Source organism: Nestor notabilis, unplaced genomic scaffold, assembly GCF_000696875.1.
Source record: "Nestor notabilis isolate BGI_N333 unplaced genomic scaffold, ASM69687v1 scaffold8570, whole genome shotgun sequence".
In the NCBI taxonomy this organism is placed as follows: domain Eukaryota; kingdom Metazoa; phylum Chordata; class Aves; order Psittaciformes; family Psittacidae; genus Nestor; species Nestor notabilis.
This window is the reverse complement of record NW_009909668.1, coordinates 48,987-66,435: the sequence shown is the minus strand read 5'-3', so window position 1 is coordinate 66,435 and position 17,449 is coordinate 48,987. Positions and strand designations below refer to the sequence as shown.

Sequence of the window (17,449 nt, the reverse complement as noted above, 5' to 3'; positions counted from 1 at the left end):
TTTGTTATCCCAAACATTGTTAAACCCTGACAAATCCTGAGCTTAGATTGTTGTGTTCTTTCCCAAGGTAGTTTGAGCAGTGTGACAGATCTGCTGCTCTGTTGGTGCCCTCACACCTTTATTCCCTACTGATATTCCAACAGCATGCCACTATCCAGAGCAAAGTCAGTTTGCACAAGGGTTTGAGGCAGCTCGGATTAACCCAGAGGAAGTCTTAGCCAGTACAGCAGTTGGAAGGACGGCAGCTCTCAGACTGCAACCCCGGAGCTCCCGCTATGGATGCTCTTGGAGAAGCTGCGCTGACTTTTGGGGAATGCTTGGAAAACAAAGCCACACGATGGACTCAGCCTTTCTATGAAACGTGCTTAACTCACCCCCTATCCTGTGTGTTGTGGTTCCTGCAGATCCTAGTGCTGCCGTTCCAGCTGGCGCCTAAAGCAGAACCAGCTGTGGAGTTAGACATTCCCATGGCCGGGAGCAACTCTGTCCGCTGTGGTAGCCAGTAGGAATTACTGAGCATTATATGAGGGATGCTGTGCTATTTCAACCAGCAAAGGTGGAACCAAAGGAACTGTTTACTTTCTCAGCAAATAAAACTGGAAGTTAATTGTGCTCTTCTCTTTCCTCAGGGTCTAATGGGGTTCATTGGTCCCGTAGGGGAGCCTGGAATAGTGGGAGAAAAGGTAAGGCTGCTTGCAATGAGTTGGTGGTTGTAACTCTTGAGGGAGACTGGGGTGGGAGGAATATTGTGGAGATTTAAGTTGTCGTGTCAGTGCAACACCCAGCTGGGAATGAAGCACAGGGTGGCTGAGCTGGTCTTGGGCCAGGCAAAAAGCATCCGCTTTGCATCTCCTCCAAGGAGATGCTGTCAGATGTGCTCTGAAAATTTGAGCTTTATTGATTCAGAACCTGCCAGAAGGCTTGTGTGTAACCATCAGTTCTGGCTTTTCTGGGAACTAGGGACCCACCAGCCCTGTGTTGCTGGACACGGGAGGAGCCCAAGGAGGTTGTGTTACGCGGTTTGTACAGAGATGTGCTCACAAGCCCGTGCTGATTTGCCAAAGGGGTCCCACAGGACAAGGCTTGATCCTGCACTGAGGTCTCAACAATTTCTCAGGTGCAGAGAAGGTACCAGAGTGCAGCCACTTATTTGAGCAAAGGCTGGTCCAAATCCTTCCCTTTCTCTCTGATGAGAACCATCCTGTGGGGCTGCCCCTGCATTGCATTGGGCACGCTCCTAAGGGCTGGTGCCCTCTTGTGTGCAGTACAGATGCATGCTCCTTTCAGGAAGAAAAATGCCTTTACTTCCCATAAAAATGTAAATGGGGCCTTAATTTGTTTTCTACTAGAGTGTAAAATCTTATTCAGGGGTAGCTTCCAAAGACAAATCATCTTTGTCATTCCTTGTATCTCAGTTGCCCACTGCTGGTTTTTTTTTTCCCCCCAGCCGTAAAGATAGTAAAGAGCATAAAATGATGCATTCCACACATCCATTTCCTCTCTCTCACTTCTATTACTTCAAGCCCTGTCCTCTGGGTGATGATGTAAAGGCTCTGTGACAGTTGTGCTGTGTTTTATTGCTTGTCTGCAGCAGCCTTTGGAAAGCCTGTTACATGAGATGCTCTCTAAGCAGGCTCAGTCCCAGGCACACAAGAACTAAATGGAATAGGATGATGTGGGCTACGTTTTACTGAAGGAAAACAGAAGAATAAGGAGGATGTGATGTGTCCAAGGTGGTTACACATGAAATTAGTGCCTGAATGAGTTGTCTCAGTGGCAACTGCAGCCCTGAATTGAATGAGAAATAAGGGGTTTGCCATACAGGAGAGCTGGGAAGATGTTTTTCCCCACTCCAGTAAATTCACAACTGGCCTTATGACTCCCATGCCAATGCCTTGACCACATGAGCAATCCTCATCCTGCAGATTGACTCTGAGACACGAGGATGTTACATTAGTGTCAAGGCAAACCCGGGCTGTCCTTTGAATATCTGCCCTAGGAAATCCTCAGCACGGCTGTGATTTCAATCAGGCTTCTTCTCTACCAGGACAAGCCTAAAGAGGACAGAAATAACTATCACCAAAACCTCAATCAGGCCTCCAGTTGGCATAGCATCCTACAGCTTACTATGCTGTTGTGAGCTAAATGAAGTGGGAAATATGCTTTCATTAAACATAGCTGAGTCAGCAATCTCTGTCCTGAGAGCTGCAAAACTTCAGCCTGAAGCCAGTAGAATCCAAAGATTATCAAAGAGAACAATACAGTTAATACGTACGTAATAAAATCCATGCATGTGGGGGGGGGAATCCTTATCTTGGCTTAAAAGAGCCAACTGGTGACAACACAAACTCTGGGGTTTGTTTTTAATAAACTGCTTAGAGGCCAGGAAATATTCCCCCTTACCCTTTAGCTGTTGGAAGATAGGTCAGATTTTGGGCGTAAACTACTTGGCAGCATTTGCTAACCTCTCCTTCCTCATCCCCCCAAGCACACAAACACAACACACCTAATTCCCAGTGCATGACTGGGGCTGCAAGGGATAGTGCAGGCAGTCGTGGTGGGAATTGCCACTGTCTCCGAAAAGGAACAGTTAGTGTCCCACCCCTAGAGCCTTCACTCGTCTTTGTGTCAGCAGGGCACAGAGGTGCTCATTGAGCTTGACACTTCTTGGCTGAGGTGTAGGACCAGGGGTGCACTCATGGGGCGTGAGACGTTCTGCATGTGAGGATTAAGTAAGGCTTTTGGAATGATGTTAAGTTTTATAATAGCAAACAGTGGCTTGTTTTAAAAGGGGTGGTATCATCAGGGTGGGCTGTGGAGGCATCCAGCTCTGAACATAAATGCAGATCTGTGGTCCCAGGATGAGCTACAGGATAGGGAGTCCCCCCAAAATGTCTACAGTCTCCTCCTGAAAGCACCAGCCCTCTGTTCCAGGCAGCATCTCCAGCATTTCCCAACTTGATTCCCTGCTCTCAACAGGGGTCTCATAACCACAGCTTTCAAATCCAAGCTTCTAAAAATGCCAGGACATGTAGGAATTCTAATACAACAGAACAGAGAAGGATGTCATGCCCTAGGTGGGAAGAGATAGAGATCTCCCGGGATCCAGTCCTAGCACTGCCCAGAGTGGAAGGTGTTCTTGTGTGCATTGCTTGTTTCTTGTCCCTCAGTGGTTTGATGGCAACAGTGAAGTCCCCTCTTTTGGGACATGGAGGATTAACTAATTCTTGCTGTAGTCCTTTAACTACCCTGATGAGATGGATACTGAAAGATGGTGATAATTATTCTGCACTGGAAGCCTTTCTGGTAGAATTCTGATGGCATAAACTGCCATTTGTCGGTGTTTTAGCTGTCGCATCAATCTAGATCCCTTTGCTGCCAGCTCAGTGTGCTTGTTAGCTTAAGTCCTCACTCTTCTCCATGTACCTGTGTCTCTCCAGGGTGACCGTGGCGCAGTGGGACCCCCAGGCCCTCCAGGAGTCAAGGGGTCGATGGTAAGGAGTAAGTCTGCATTCTCTCGCTCTTCCTGCTGCCTCTCTCTCTCTACCCTAGCGAAGGGTGCAGCTTATCCTGGTCTCCTAGCTCCCCGACAACAAGCTATTCCTGTCTCTGGGGATGGGAATGTCCATCGGACTGGATATTGAGGTATAACCTCTCCCCAGCAGTCGGGTTCAGCAATCTCCCCTTCAGAGAAACACTGGGTTTTGACACATGTTCTGCAGCTCCATCAGCTGAGGACCTTTGTGTCAAGCAGAGATAACTGGAAACTACAAGCGATGGCACCTGAAGGGTTGCCTGTCTCCAAGCATCCTGGCTACTGAGCAGACAGGGAGCAGGGATCTGTTGTTCACATCCCACCAGGCTGCCAGGGGCAGCTGGAGGTGCAAGGCCTGGGCAGCACCCCCATGGTGTTGTGCAGTGCCATTTGGGGAGTTTAACAGAGGGGACCTCAGCAAGATCTTGTCTTGCTCTCACACCTCCTGTCTACCATATTGCAAGACCCAAAGTTCATGTTAATTCAGCCCATTCTCTCCTGGGCTGTTCAGAACATCTATGTGCTAGCAAGGTTGGAGCTGGGCTTTTGACAGTCTGGTCTTCTCCATCCACCCCTGAGCAACATTACCCTGACAAACAACCGACCTGTCTGCCCTTACAAGCAACCAGCAACGTCTTTTTTCCTGTCTTCCCTATTGGAGGAAGAGGGGCTGAGCACTCACACCAGGCATGTTCTTCTTCCTTCCCTTCTAGGGACACCCTGGAACACCAGGAGGAGTGGGTTTTCCTGGGATCCCTGGACCAATGGTAAGTAAAGGCTATCATACCTTGTAATACTACACAGCAACCCTTATCCTGGGAATTCACAGGCTGGTCAAGCAACTGTGTCCCAGTTGTTTGAGTTCGATATGAACTAGAGTTATGGAGAAATGGATGAGGCATGGGTGGGAGAACATGGAAAGAGATGTTAAGAGAAAAAGGAGTGGTTTAATTAGAACTTTTATAGCCTGTTTCTCTGATGGGGCATCCAGAACTCACAATCCAGCCTCAGGACAGAAGCTCACCAGCTCAAGGTGTTATTGCAAGGCTGGGGATCGTTGGCAGGATGGCGACCACGTCTTGCAATAGCGGGACTGTATCCCGTGGTAAATGCACTCGTGCATCCTCAGAGACCCTCACTGGGGTGAGAGGAGCAGCTGCCCCCAGATGCACCCTCCATCTGGACGAGCTCATCTGGTCCATGTGCTGTGGCCGGAGCGTGCAATTGGTGTGGAGGTCGATGTTAGCATGGCTCCAGTTTCCCACAGCCATTGTTCAGATGGAGCTCCAGCTCTCCCAGCAGCACAGATGGAACTGGAACCAGCAGTTCTGGGTGGGCACAGGGAATGGATTTTGCTCACTGTGTGAATTCCCACAGTGTTGTTAACTGAGAGGAAGATCAAGTCATGAAATGCCCGGGCAGTGCCAAACGTTCGGCCTCCAAATCAGCTGCAGCTCTGCCTGATATGGGGATGCTCTGGGACCAGCAGCTGCAGCCAGCTGCTGCCTGGGGGTAGATTTCACAGTTGAAAGTCAATGGGGTGAAGGAAACAAAAGGTCTGAGGTCAAGCAGCACCTCAGGCTGACCCATCCCTAGCTGAAGAGCAGCAATGTGGCACTGCCAGGCCCTTACAATGAAAGGAGCATGATGTTGCCTGCAGCCACCAGCTGTGAGCTGCTCTGTAGCCCCTCTTGGCAGCAGTTGCTGCTGACACAAGTCTGGGGGGCAGCTGGATATCTCCAGATGTTCCTTTTGCAGCAGTTTTCCCAGCACGTTTGCTGCTTGCTCCATGCATGCGAGCACAGGAGAGAATTGGAGTGTGTCCTTGCAGAGGTGGGGTCTGCACTGGCCCTGTGGCAAAGAGCTCCTGGTCCTCAACACTACCTAAGTGCACCTCCAGTACCTTTAGCTGAGACTGAGCTTTGTCTGTCTTACTTGGGGACAATGACAGCAGAGTGAGTTGAGGCATCAGCTCTGACTGGAGATGCCAAAACCTCTCTGCAGAGTTTTGGGAGCTGAGACTGTCCCCAGGTCCTTCCACTTCCTTCAGTTCCTTGTTCTCCTGCAGGCAAATAACAAGTTCATCCAAGCAAAACGTTTCCTCCAAGACTGTATTTTCAAAAGTCGTAATTCACCAAGTCAAACTTCCCCACAAAGCCAGTAAATCAAATAATCCCCTAATACCAAATCCCCTCTCATTAATTCCAGCTGTTTCTGCCTGTTTCTCTACCATTCATTACTTGGTTTTCAAGCCAGACCCAAGCCGTGCTGTTGTTGTTTGTCCTAAGCTGTTGAAGTGTTTGAGATGAAGCTGTCCAGTGAGCCTTAGCAGCACTGATGGCTGATTAATTCAATAGAGGGTGATTGGCAATGGGAAGCAAAGGTATACTCAATGGTAGGAAACTCTGCCCCTGATGTCAACTCACTGAGTCTTGTGGATTCTTTTTCCCTCTTCTTGCTCACCATCATGGTTTATCTTTTGTGTTAATACATGGTTTTAATACAGAGGTATATTAAAGGTCACTTATCTTCTTCTAAGCAGTTCCTTGCAGTTCCCAGCATGCTATCTGGTCTTTCCCTCAACACTTTGCCTTCACAATGACTGTTTCTGTGCCTGTATTTTCCAAAGCTATTTGGGATAGGCTGAGACTTCCAGGAGGATATTCCAAAAACTGAAATTTCATTTCAGTATGTGTTTATCATAAAAAAATCTCTATAAAAACAGGCATCTGACACATCTACTGCTCGTCCATGCCAGTCACTACTGACCTCACTAGCAAACCCGAGATTTACTGTGATTACAAATGGAGTTACAGTCAACTAACTTTTCCATCTTGAGAGAGAACAGCTAAGCATCTGTATTCTGAGCTTACATGCCATGCAGAAAGATACCTCCACTCCAAAAGCAAAACCTCTGTTAGTGGCAATAGTACAAGCAGTAGGAAGACCACAGTCCAGTTTTGTTCTGATCCTTGGTGGAGTTTGCAGGGTTGACAGTTGGTTGAAGCTATTAATATATAAATAGCAAAAGTTGATGTGGAACATTTGAGAGAGTAAGACTGGAATGTGTCATTTTGAGGGTTTCATTTTCTGACAGCAGAAAGGCACTAACTTTAAATATGGAGGGGGTTAAGGTATAATACAGAAATAAGTCCTGTCAATTGTTCAAATCCTTTAATTTTTGAAACTGGTAAGTATTCTAACAGACAAAAAAAAAAAGCAGTTTCATTTCTTCTGCATTTTCTGTATGTACATTAATGAATCGAGTGTGTATAAATCCATGTTACAAGAAAACCTGAAGCTTTTCTGTAAGTGTAAGAACAACAGGATCATCCGCAACACCAACACTCCAAATGAAATCAGCATCTATCTGCCAGTATGAATATTTATACAGCACTAAGAGGGCAACAGTTACTTGAAGATAAAATCAGTATTTGGCTGAAAAGGTCAAGCTTGGTTACATAAGATGAGGTGTCTGATTTTGTATTTGGATAAGTGAAAACCAGATCCTGGTTGTTATTACTTTTGTACAGATACTGAGCAACAGCTGCTTTTAATAGCTTCAGAGCGTGTTCTGGATGTTCGACTTCTAATCACTTCAAATCACTCAGCATTTAAACAGATAACAGGCTGCAGATACTTAAGTAGACAAACCTCAGCCAGGATCCTTGGCCTAAATGTTCATGATCCAAAGACAATCAGTGAGCTAAAAAAGAACCACTAATAGGCAAGTAAATATGGGAATGTCTTTGGTGAGAGTTTAATGAGCCAACCTGCTGCTCAAGGGTCTGCACCTGAGGCTCCTGCAGATCACATAAGTATGTGGGGTATTACCAGCAGCTGCTGCCTTCCTCCTTCTTCATCTTCATTTTGTTTCCCTTTTCCCCTTTCCAGGGTCCAGCAGGAGCTCGTGGTGCATCAGGGATGAGAGGGATGAAAGGCCTCAGGGTAAGCACTTTCCACAAGCTTTTCTCCCTCTCCTCCTTCAGCCATTGGAAAAACAATCTGGTGAATGAGTTTAGGGGTGTGAAGATGAGCAGCAGTTGGGGCTGCACCTCCACAGCCACGTTTTTGCTGTGCATAAAGACTGCAGTCATTGAAGCAAGTCTTCCCAGGGATGTGAATGCAAGTGATGTGTACTGGCAGAAGGGTGCCTCAGTGTAGAGTTTATTGTGGAAGTGGTCCAGCTTGGCTTTTCCAACCACCTGCAATGCCAAAGCAGGGTTTATGGACACTTCTGGTGAGGATGGTGAAGATTTAGTCATCTGAGGGGGAAAAGATCAGAAATGGTGCCTTTGCTGCCAAGGGAGAGAGAGCAGCTGAGATGTGAAGTGTTGTGATTTAACCGGAGGCAGGTAAAGGAGGAAATGTTATGACATAGAATTAAGAGACAAGGCAGGCAGAAATGGAGCTGACAAGGAGCCAGACAGGCTACTCTTCCCATGTCTCCCCTTTCAGTCTCACAGGATTAACATCTTCTGTCAGAGTTCCACAGGATTATGAGAAAGGTGTGTTTTGCTTTGTCAATACATCAAATTGTAAGCATGTCCTAAGTCTTTCTCTGTGTTTTTCCAGCCCACAGCACAAGGCTCTGATTTTATCTGTACATATCTAAGCAGTACCACACTGTAACCATGTGTGAATCTTCATTGTGTCTGTAAGGAGCAGCCCCCCAGCCTAGTGCTGGGAAGTAGTAGTAACTAGCACCCCTGGCAGTGCTACAAGTACACGTTACGCTGGATCAGATTCCACAAGCAGTCTGTGTCAGTTCATGTGTGGTTCTTCCTGCTCTTTTTGGGTGACAGCTGACAGCAGAATGACCTCTAGACCTGCCAAAGCTGCTTGTTTTCCTGCCTGTGACATCCAACCCACGTCCCACTGAGCTCTTCAGTCTTTCTTCTTCTTCAACGGGAGGTTTATTGCAGGAGCATCCCTGCTCTGGGTTGTTTTCCTTTGTCCATCTGCTTTACAAAGTATTAATAGCAGCACACACGGGTTCTCTTGAAGGCCCCAGTAACAACATATTTTGCATTTCTTCCTCCAAGGATCTTATGGTATCTGTTTCCATGTTTCATTTTCAAAGACGTAGACTGGAGTAAACTATACATTTTTACCCACCCCCAGTCTCAGCTTCTACTGCAACTTCTGCCTGGGGAATTGAGAACAGCCAAGGATTGCATATGTTTCCCTACACGAGAGTTAATACTCTCTTTGAATAGCTGCAACCAGCAAAAGCAAATGGAATAACCAACTAGAAATCTTTATAACCACAGAGTTATGTACCCTGGAACTGCTTTAAGCTTTAAAAGCACAGCTAGAAGGACACCAGTAACATCCAAGCCCAGCAGATGCATATCAGGGTTCATCTTTTAAATTGTGGCTGGGAAAACCAGCTTCCTTGCCTCTGTTCTCCTTGGTGGGAAGGCCCATGGATCTCATTCCCTTGCTCTGCTCTTGGGGGCTCCCCTGGGGAGCAAGGTTTCTCTGTGCTACACAGCAGTGATTAAAAGAGCTGTCTGGGGCATCCATGGTCATGATGGATGAGAAACCAGAGGCATTCATGCATGGGAGGCTTGGAATAGATAGTGAAAAGTATCTCAAGGTAAAGCTCTGGTGCAGACCTGAAGAGGAAACACCTCAATTAATCCAGGCTGATGATTTCTGTTAAATATGGCAGATAAGGGATTTATGACAGTGCTTTTCACATATGCAGTGATAGAGGAGGAGCCCCAAGTGTGTGGTGTTTGGCTCTTGGATTGTGCAAGATTCACTCTCATAAACCTTCTTTGGCTTCTTACATCTGCAGTGGCCCGAAGTCCTCAACCCACAAGGGAAGTACAGCTGACCAGGCTGTTTTCAACTCCACTTGTACTATCAGGAATAGAAAAGGGGATATTTATTATCACACAAAGTAAAGCCAAGAGCAAAGCTGGATTCAGCTCGTAAGTAAGGAGGTTGGCAGGGACCTGCCTCCGGGTATAGCTACATCCAGAGAGATGGTACCAAACCCTCAGGACACCGACTGCTGCCCTCACTGTCCATCCTCAAAATGATGTACCACAAGGTAGAGATGCTCAGCTTTGTGGCCTTGGGTTGCATTTCCTCTCCAGACGTAGAGTCTGGCAGACCCTGTGCCAGTCACTCCCCCTGGACATTCCTCCACTGAGGAGCCCAGGCTTCAAAGCGCATCCCAGCCCTGGGAACCAGAAATGCAGCAGTGGCTCTACCCTGACTGGCTGCAGAGCCCTCAAAAGTCACCCCAGGAAGTGTAGAACATTGAGGTAGAACAGGAGGAGTGCCTGGGCAAGAGGGTGCATTAAGGTCTTGATCTTGCCCTAAGGAAACCAGTATCAGAGAGGGGTAAGCCACGCAGGCACTGAGCATCTGGGTTTGCTGCTGGTGCCCTGCCCTGCTCCTGCCCTCAGCACTCACTGCTGGACTGTGGCATGGCAGAGATTTGATGCATTTGAGCACTGCAATGTTATAATCCATACAGAATTTCCCCACACAAACAGACATCCTTTCTAAAATCCTCAGCAGAGAGGAGGAACTTGGGCTTTGCTGTGAAATCCTACAGATTTCGGTATGATGTGGGCAAGTTGGTATTGTAAGGACCAGCAGATCTCCTGCCTGGGTTTGTATATCTCTCTATCACATTTTCCTTCTCTTCACACTCTCAGATGATATTCCAGGCACATAGTACTCTTTGTCTGCTCAGTTTGTCCTGCTATTCCAGCTGTTGGTTTACTCAGAATAGGGAAATGATCCCCCAGTTGTAACTTCAGCCATTACCCTCTGTCTACCCTAGCTTACAAAAGGGACGTAATTCAATTCAGAGTGGAAACATGAATGCAGCCCCTGCCAGATGTTTGTGGATTCCATGAGCTCTGTTTGTGGATACTTCATTAAAGTAATTTTGCTTTTGAAGGAAACGTAAATAGCGAATATGGTTTCTATTGTAAGGAACAATGGAGGCTTTTGGAGGCCTGCATATATGTTGTGATAGTTTTTGTACAGTCAAGATAGAAGTAGAAAGTTCCTTAACCTTCTTTTTAGTCATTTTAGGGCTATTGTTCCTTCCCAAGCCGTTGTTCAGCCCATCAAACTGGTACTGAACAATCTTTCACAAACGTGGTTTCCCCTCTTCTCTTCCCTAAGGACAAGAATCTTGGACGTATGAGCCCAGGCTGCTTTCCCTTCATTGGTACTCAGTGTAGCATTTAGATATGTGCTTAAAATCCAGTTAGTGACAGCTCTGCACATGTTTAAAGCTAATTACTTAACCAAATCAAGGTTTACATTTGGAGGCAGCTGATTCAGCACCTCCCTCGCCCTATCTCACGTGAATGCAAAAGCATGTTTCTGTTAATCGGCTCTCCTGAATGTGGTCTCCAGCATGCTCTGTCGAGGACAGAGATAGCAAAAAGCCCAGGTATAGACTGAAAATCTCTGCTAAAGGTGAAATATCAACTGAAGCCACAACTTTGCAGCTCAGATCGTAAAGCTGCACCTGAGATCCTGCTGTGAAGTGGCTCATCTTGCCCTGTTCTGGCTGAAGTGTGTCAGTATCTCTGGTATTTCACCCTCTCACTGGGCACTGGCTCAGGCAACTTGAAGGAGCTTTTCAAATCCCAAAGCACATTTCTCTTTTCCACCATCCATTCATCAAGCTCCTGCATTAACTGTGGCCCAGGTGAAGCCTGCAGAGAGGAGATAAGGTGCTGCTCTGTGTCTCTGCCACACAGGCACAATGCTTCATAGCATCACTGACTGCAGGAATCCATCAACGCTAGGGATTCACAGAGTGGTGTTATCTAAGCAAACCTGAAAGTAGCTGCCTTTTCCAGGCCCAGCTGAGATGTTGTTCATGGAGGGAAAGCAGAGGTTTTTCTCCCAGGGATCTTTATAGTTGTCTGGAAAAGCAGGAAAAGTGCAAAGTTAGCTACGGATCTATGGCCAGTGATGTCTCCCTTCAGTCAGGGCATCTGTTTGCTTTTCGTTTGGCCAGACTGTGATAATGGAACATCAATATTTGGGTAAAGGGGTAAGGAAGAAACTTTGGGTTTCTGGGGAGGAGCTACTGACTGCTTGTTAGTGCTGCTGCTTCTGCTATTCAGAGGCTGGTTACTCTCCCTCTTTGAGCCCTAAATATCTCTTTAAACAGGGGGGAAACGCAGCAGCGCTTTGCAGAAACACCTTGTTGAGTATTTAGCTCTGTTCTGCAGGACTGTTGTCTACTCCAGCAGCAGAGTCTATCTCTTGCCTCACATGGACTAGCAATAAACCCAAGTTGCAAAGCCTGGAGCTGAATTCCCCTGCGTTTATGAGCTGATGCTGTTTGTATCTCACCGACATCATGAAACTGGCTTAGGCTGGGATTGCTGATAGTGCTGCACATACTGCCTTGGCCTGTGTACCCACTGATCGTGTGGCACTGTGACCTGCTTTGCCACCATTGAGGGATCCTGCATTAAAATAACTCATGATTACAGGGGGCAGAATGTGACTGGAGGTGAGACTTGCAAGGATTTAACACTAGCTTTTTACTACATGGCTCCGTAGGGAGTACAGTAAGAAATGTGCCAACAGAAGGCATTGAAACTAGATGCTGGTATCTGCCCAGCTCTGAGTGTCTCACTCCCTGCTGAGATCCACGTCCTCAGCACAAGCCTGACTTAGTGCAACTGGAGCATCAGCATTCGGACATGGGGTCACAGAGCTGTGATTTCCTCTGCAGCACCAATTTGGCTCCTCTTGCCTGACAACACAACCAAAAGAGGAAACTCACGTGTTTAGGTAGCAGTGAGTGATGACACTTGGTCTTGTGCTGCAGTGGGACTGCCCAGGCACATATCTGTGCTGTGGCTCCCTGTGTGACCTCGGGTGAGCTGCTTTGAGATGGACACAGCAATGCCTTTGAGTTGCATACTCCTGTCCAGCTGGCTTTGGTGAGCAGGTTCTCAAAGGCTCCATCAGCCTTGAACCTTTATCTCTCTGTGCCTCAGCTGCCCATGTGCACAAGAGCAGACAGATCTCTATCTAACCCTCCTTTTTTTCCTGTTTACATTATAAAGCTACTTGGAGCTTGCACTGTTTGTACAGCCCTGGCCCAGCAGGACCTCTCCTGAGCTGTGTACTGCCATATAAATACTAACACAGGCTAAAGAAAAGCTTCCTTCTCTGTTTCATGGGCTTCTAGCTATGCTGACACCGATGATAAAGCCATGCACCCTTCTTACGCCATCCTTAGGTCCATGCTGCCTATGTCCCTCAGATGATGTTCCACAAGGCACCTCTCTGGTCCCTCTACCTGCTCAGGGTAGGCATGCCTGGCTGTTCAGTTCATTCTGAAGCACTGAGGGTCCAAGGGGAGCTGTGCTTAGCCCTGCCTGCAATGCCAAGCCACCAGGTCTGCAGGGGGAAGGCACCATGCTGTGCCTTGCAGCGTTTGGCATGGGATGCTCCCTAGAGAGCTGCCAGGACCTCACTCACTCATCTCTAACCAGCGTTGTCAGTAAAAGAGTTTTAAAGATTTAACTAATTGACTAAATATAGTTTTTCCTGTCAGGGTGAATTAGGGGAAGCCTTTATCCTGGGTTTCAGCCCAGGAGGCTAGAAAAGATGAAGCTCGCCACATGCATTTGTGAATGCAGGGTCACTTTCTCCTTCTTTAGGTCAGATGCCGACGAGATGTGTTGTGATGGGATTAGGCAGGTGACTGCTGTGAAGGGAGATTGCCCTGGCAGATCCTGCCATGCTGGTGACAGGGCTCTGCTGGAGGAAATGAGGATACTGCAAACACTTACCCAGCCCTGCTGGGCTGGACCACTGAGAACCATGGCCCTTGCTGCAGAGCTGAGTGAAGGCTGAGGGTATCCGACAGCCTGACCCAGCCCAGAGCTGGCAAAGAGGCTGGATAGGGCAGGACAGGCTACTGAAGATGGGTCTGACAAGGCCAGGTGTATCCCACTTCCAGCAGCATCTGTCCTGGAATAGAAACCTCTAACCTGGGTCATCTCTAGCATTTCCATGTCCTGTTTGCCTCTGATCCCTACTCCCTCCTGTAATACCAGGGTAGAACTACTGAATCCCTCCCATCTGCACATCATCATCTTCTTCACAATCAGCTCACCCCATCATCTCGGATAGTAGAGGTGTACCTGTACAGAATATCAGAATGGTTGTTCAAAGAGGAGGGGAGCAGTTTGTTTTCCAGGGAGGATGATAGATGAGGCAGCAGGGTGCTTCCCAGGATGCCAGTGCCATACACATGCTGACACATCTCTTTGGACAGCCCAGGGCAGGTCTGTGCATTTTGCTGGGCCTTCTGGTCATAGAATCATGGAATGGTTTGGGTTGGAAAGGACTTTAAGATCATCTTGTTCCAACCCCTGCCATCCCAAGCAGCTCCCCAGATGCCTCCAAGCCCTGCTCTCCTACTACTCCAACTTACAGTGCCGACTTGAGCTGCCAGTAGCCCTGCTTTTCAATGACCTTCTGCTTCATGTCATTGTGCTTTGAGGTTTACAGCGACAAGGATTAATAAACCTTTTGATCTTTGCTGCTCTCTGATGCAGTGGCCAGCACGAGCTGAGGCACTTGGGCTGGTGAGAGCTGCGTTAACGTAGCAAAGCCCCGACCTGTGAAACACCCCGTTTGGTTGTGGTGTTCCCATCTGGTGCACAGTCCTCCTCTGTCTGTCTGTTCTGGAGGCCAGGCTGGGCATTCTTTAGAGCTGTGTCTTCCTGGCACTCCATACAGGCTTTTGGTTATTGGTACACTCAGCGGCACAGGGTTCTGCCAAGCCCAGTAGAAGTTTTTGCATTATTTTACATTGACAATGTTTGTCTGCTGTAATAATTTGGCTGGTTTCCTATTCCTCTTCTGCTGTTACACTGCCTTTCTTTGTGAGCCTCTCTCTCTCTCTTTGCCTGTCATCCTGGAGTTGCTTTTCTAACGCATTGGCTCCCCAGCCCTGTTATTACTTTTGGCACTCGCTTTGCATCCCGATTAAGCACATTGGCTCCTGTTTTCCCTATTTCCACGCTGGCCTGCTCTCAGGATTCCTCTTACCACTCCATTCTAGCACCGCTCTCTGTTTGTATTTATTATTTATATTGCGGTAGCGCCTCAGAGTCCCAACTGAGCTCATGGCCTGATTATGAGCATGACGTGCCTTAATAGAGGCTTTTGATATGCCCTATTTTCTTTCTCTATTCTATTTTCCCCTTTCTCTAGCTCTGTTTATTCTCTGTCAGTGGGACACGCTGCTTTCAGGGGTTCCAATGGTGCAGAGGGCTGTGTGTTCTCTTCTAGAATTAGCTTGAAAGCTACATCACAGCTATCCCCTCTCCTCACTTAGAACCCTCTGGAAAAACAAGGACACCCATACCTCAAGGATGCCTATCTGTTCCATGAACCCTTCCATTCTAGCTAATCCCACAAGGATCGGTCACTGCGTGGACTCTTGCATGTGCCATCAGTGTGCTTGTTCCATACACTTCCCAAGGTCCTCATGCCTGCTGCACGCATCCCAGAGCTGATGCCAGGCATGGGATCAGACATGCTAAAGCAGGCACAGCATGCTCCTAGCATGCATATGCATGAGCACCTGCCTGATCCTTAATAGCAGCCAGTTCTTTAAATAGCAGGTAACTGTAGCTGAAAGCTTCAGTTCTGCTGTCAGCAAATATACCCTGATCTCTGTGAGCAGCCTGGGGCCCAGGATAAGCGTGAAGGTACTGTATGGTCAGGCTTTGTGTGCCTCTATATTTTGTAGCTCTGTTGCCCTGATTGTGATCATGAGACAGGGTGGAATGCCAAAAGTTAAGGTCAGGGTGAGGTGGAGAAGTGTAGTTTCTAGGAAGGAAGAGGTTTACTATCAATAAGGCTAGTCTGTGCATGGCAAAACTGTTGTCATGTAGCTGTTGTCTCAACGTGAGGCTGTTCCTGGCCTGCTTTCCTCCCCTGGCTTTGGTCTGCAGTTGGTTTAACAGGAATAAAAAGCATTTTGGTGCTGTAATAGTGAGAAATGAAGCAACAAGACTCAGAATGGATCTTTTGAGTCCTGGGCTCTGAGCTGCTGTCCTTAACCCAACCAGGTATTAGGTTGGTTTAGCCAAGACTGAGCTCATGGACTTTCCTGGTGGCCAAAGCTAGGGCAATGCTGTATTTTCCAGTGAGACACATAGTCTGTCTTCTTATTTTTGCCTCTTTCTTGCCTTTTCCCAGGGTGCCAGAGGGCCTGATGGACCAGTTGGCGAGCCAGGGTCGCGAGGTGTCAAGGTGAGTGTCAAAGGGTGGCCAAGGCTGCTCTTAGCTGTGTTGTAAAATGCACTGGGCAGGATCAAGGCCACATCTTCCTCCAGGAACAGGGGATGTTCAATTTCTCCATGAGGATCAACCTGCAGGGATCAGAGTCAATTCTTATTTTTGCCTCTTTCTTGCCTTTTCCCAGGGTGCCAGAGGGCCTGATGGACCAGTTGGTGAGCCAGGGTCGCGAGGTGTCAAGGTGAGTGTCAAAGGGTGGCCAAGGCTGCTCTTAGCTGTGTTGTAAAATGCACTGGGTAGGATCAAGGCCGCATCTTCCTCCAGGAACAGGGGATGTTCAGTTTCTGATGAGGATCAACCTGCAGGGATGAGTCTTTTGCGCAACCAGAGTCAAATCTGTCCAATGTGGGCATCAGGGCACTTCTTGTTGGGGTCTGAGACCAATGAATACAGAGACACTCCTCAAACATAAAAAGGCCATTGCTGAAATAACAGTTGTCCCTCACAGGAATGGGAATAGCTTTAACTGGCAGTGAGTGTGCTTGACTGTTACCTCTGAACATAGCGCTCAAATCAGAGCAATTTAACACAACTGGCAAAACATGACCTGAGGGATTATGTATGTGATCTGATGCACTGTATGTTACTTAGATCAGGACAGGGAAAAACACAGGGCAAGAGATGCCTGGTGTAGAGCCTGGCAGACACCCTGCCCAGGCAGCCCTTCATCCAGGGTGAGCTGCTCCACGACAGGCTCTGAGGTGGGTGCATGGGGGAGTTTCCCCCTTTGGCAGCAGCCTGATGTAAGAGTAGCGTGACAGAGCTGAACTCTTGTCCTACCATCGAGCACCACAGACTCTATCTCCTGCATTGCACACATGGTTCTGTGAATACCATTTGGATGGGGAATCTTTTGGCAGGGCTGTGCTGAGCATCCTGAAGGCTCCCAGCTTCCTCCAAACCAGTGTTTGCTCAATAAACCTTAGGTCCTGCAGCCCATTGCCCTCACTTTGTGCTGGTTGGGGTGTTCCTCAGGACAGGATGCTGAGCATTTCGCCTCTCAAAAGCTGCAGGGAACTGGAGGGGGATATTTGAGCCACTAAGATGCAAGAGCAGATGGGCTGGGGCAGAACAGCATCAGTGGTGTTTTGAGTTGCTTTGAACCCGAACTCATCACTAGTTGAGTCTCTGGTTTTGCTTTTCAGGGCCGAGCAGGGGAGCCAGGCAAGCAGGGGCCAGAGGGGCTGCAGGTAGGTCCTCTGTGAGAGCCAGTGCCTGGCACGGTGTCAGTGCCCCATGGGGGTACCCACACACACACAGTGCCCAGGGAACTGCAGCTTCTCCTGACCAAAGCACCGCAGGTACCTCAGCACATCCCCTGCTAATTGCTGTAACTGTGTTCACAGGGGAAGATGGGGGAGACCGGGGAGACAGGAGCACGTGGCTTCCCAGTAAGTGTCCATCCCTTGGGCTTCCTTTCACAACCTTAGCTTCACTCAAGCCCCTAAATGTTGAGTCCTGGTCCAAGGAGGAAGCGTTTGGACAGTCTCTCATACTTACAGGGCCACCTCTCCACTCCTTTGACTGGAGCTTTTTATGAGATGCATCAAAGGATTTCTATGGGGTTGGAGCTGACCTTGATGT

The 17,449-nt window shown here is 48.1% G+C and overlaps 1 protein-coding gene across 1 annotated transcript in view; it reads left to right on the top strand.

Annotated features, from left to right (window-relative positions):
• Nucleotides 1-17,449, top strand: part of LOC104407603 (collagen alpha-1(XXVII) chain-like) — a gene marked incomplete at its 5' end in the record, with an annotated part of 74,032 nt that overhangs the window by 14,321 nt on the left and 42,262 nt on the right. Inside the window, 5 exons of the mRNA XM_010016964.1 lie at nt 405-502; nt 3,441-3,494; nt 4,249-4,302; nt 15,767-15,820; nt 15,993-16,046. Of these exons, the coding sequence (XP_010015266.1) occupies nt 405-502; nt 3,441-3,494; nt 4,249-4,302; nt 15,767-15,820; nt 15,993-16,046 (314 nt within the window). The remainder of the gene's footprint in view (nt 1-404; nt 503-3,440; nt 3,495-4,248; nt 4,303-15,766; nt 15,821-15,992; nt 16,047-17,449) is intronic.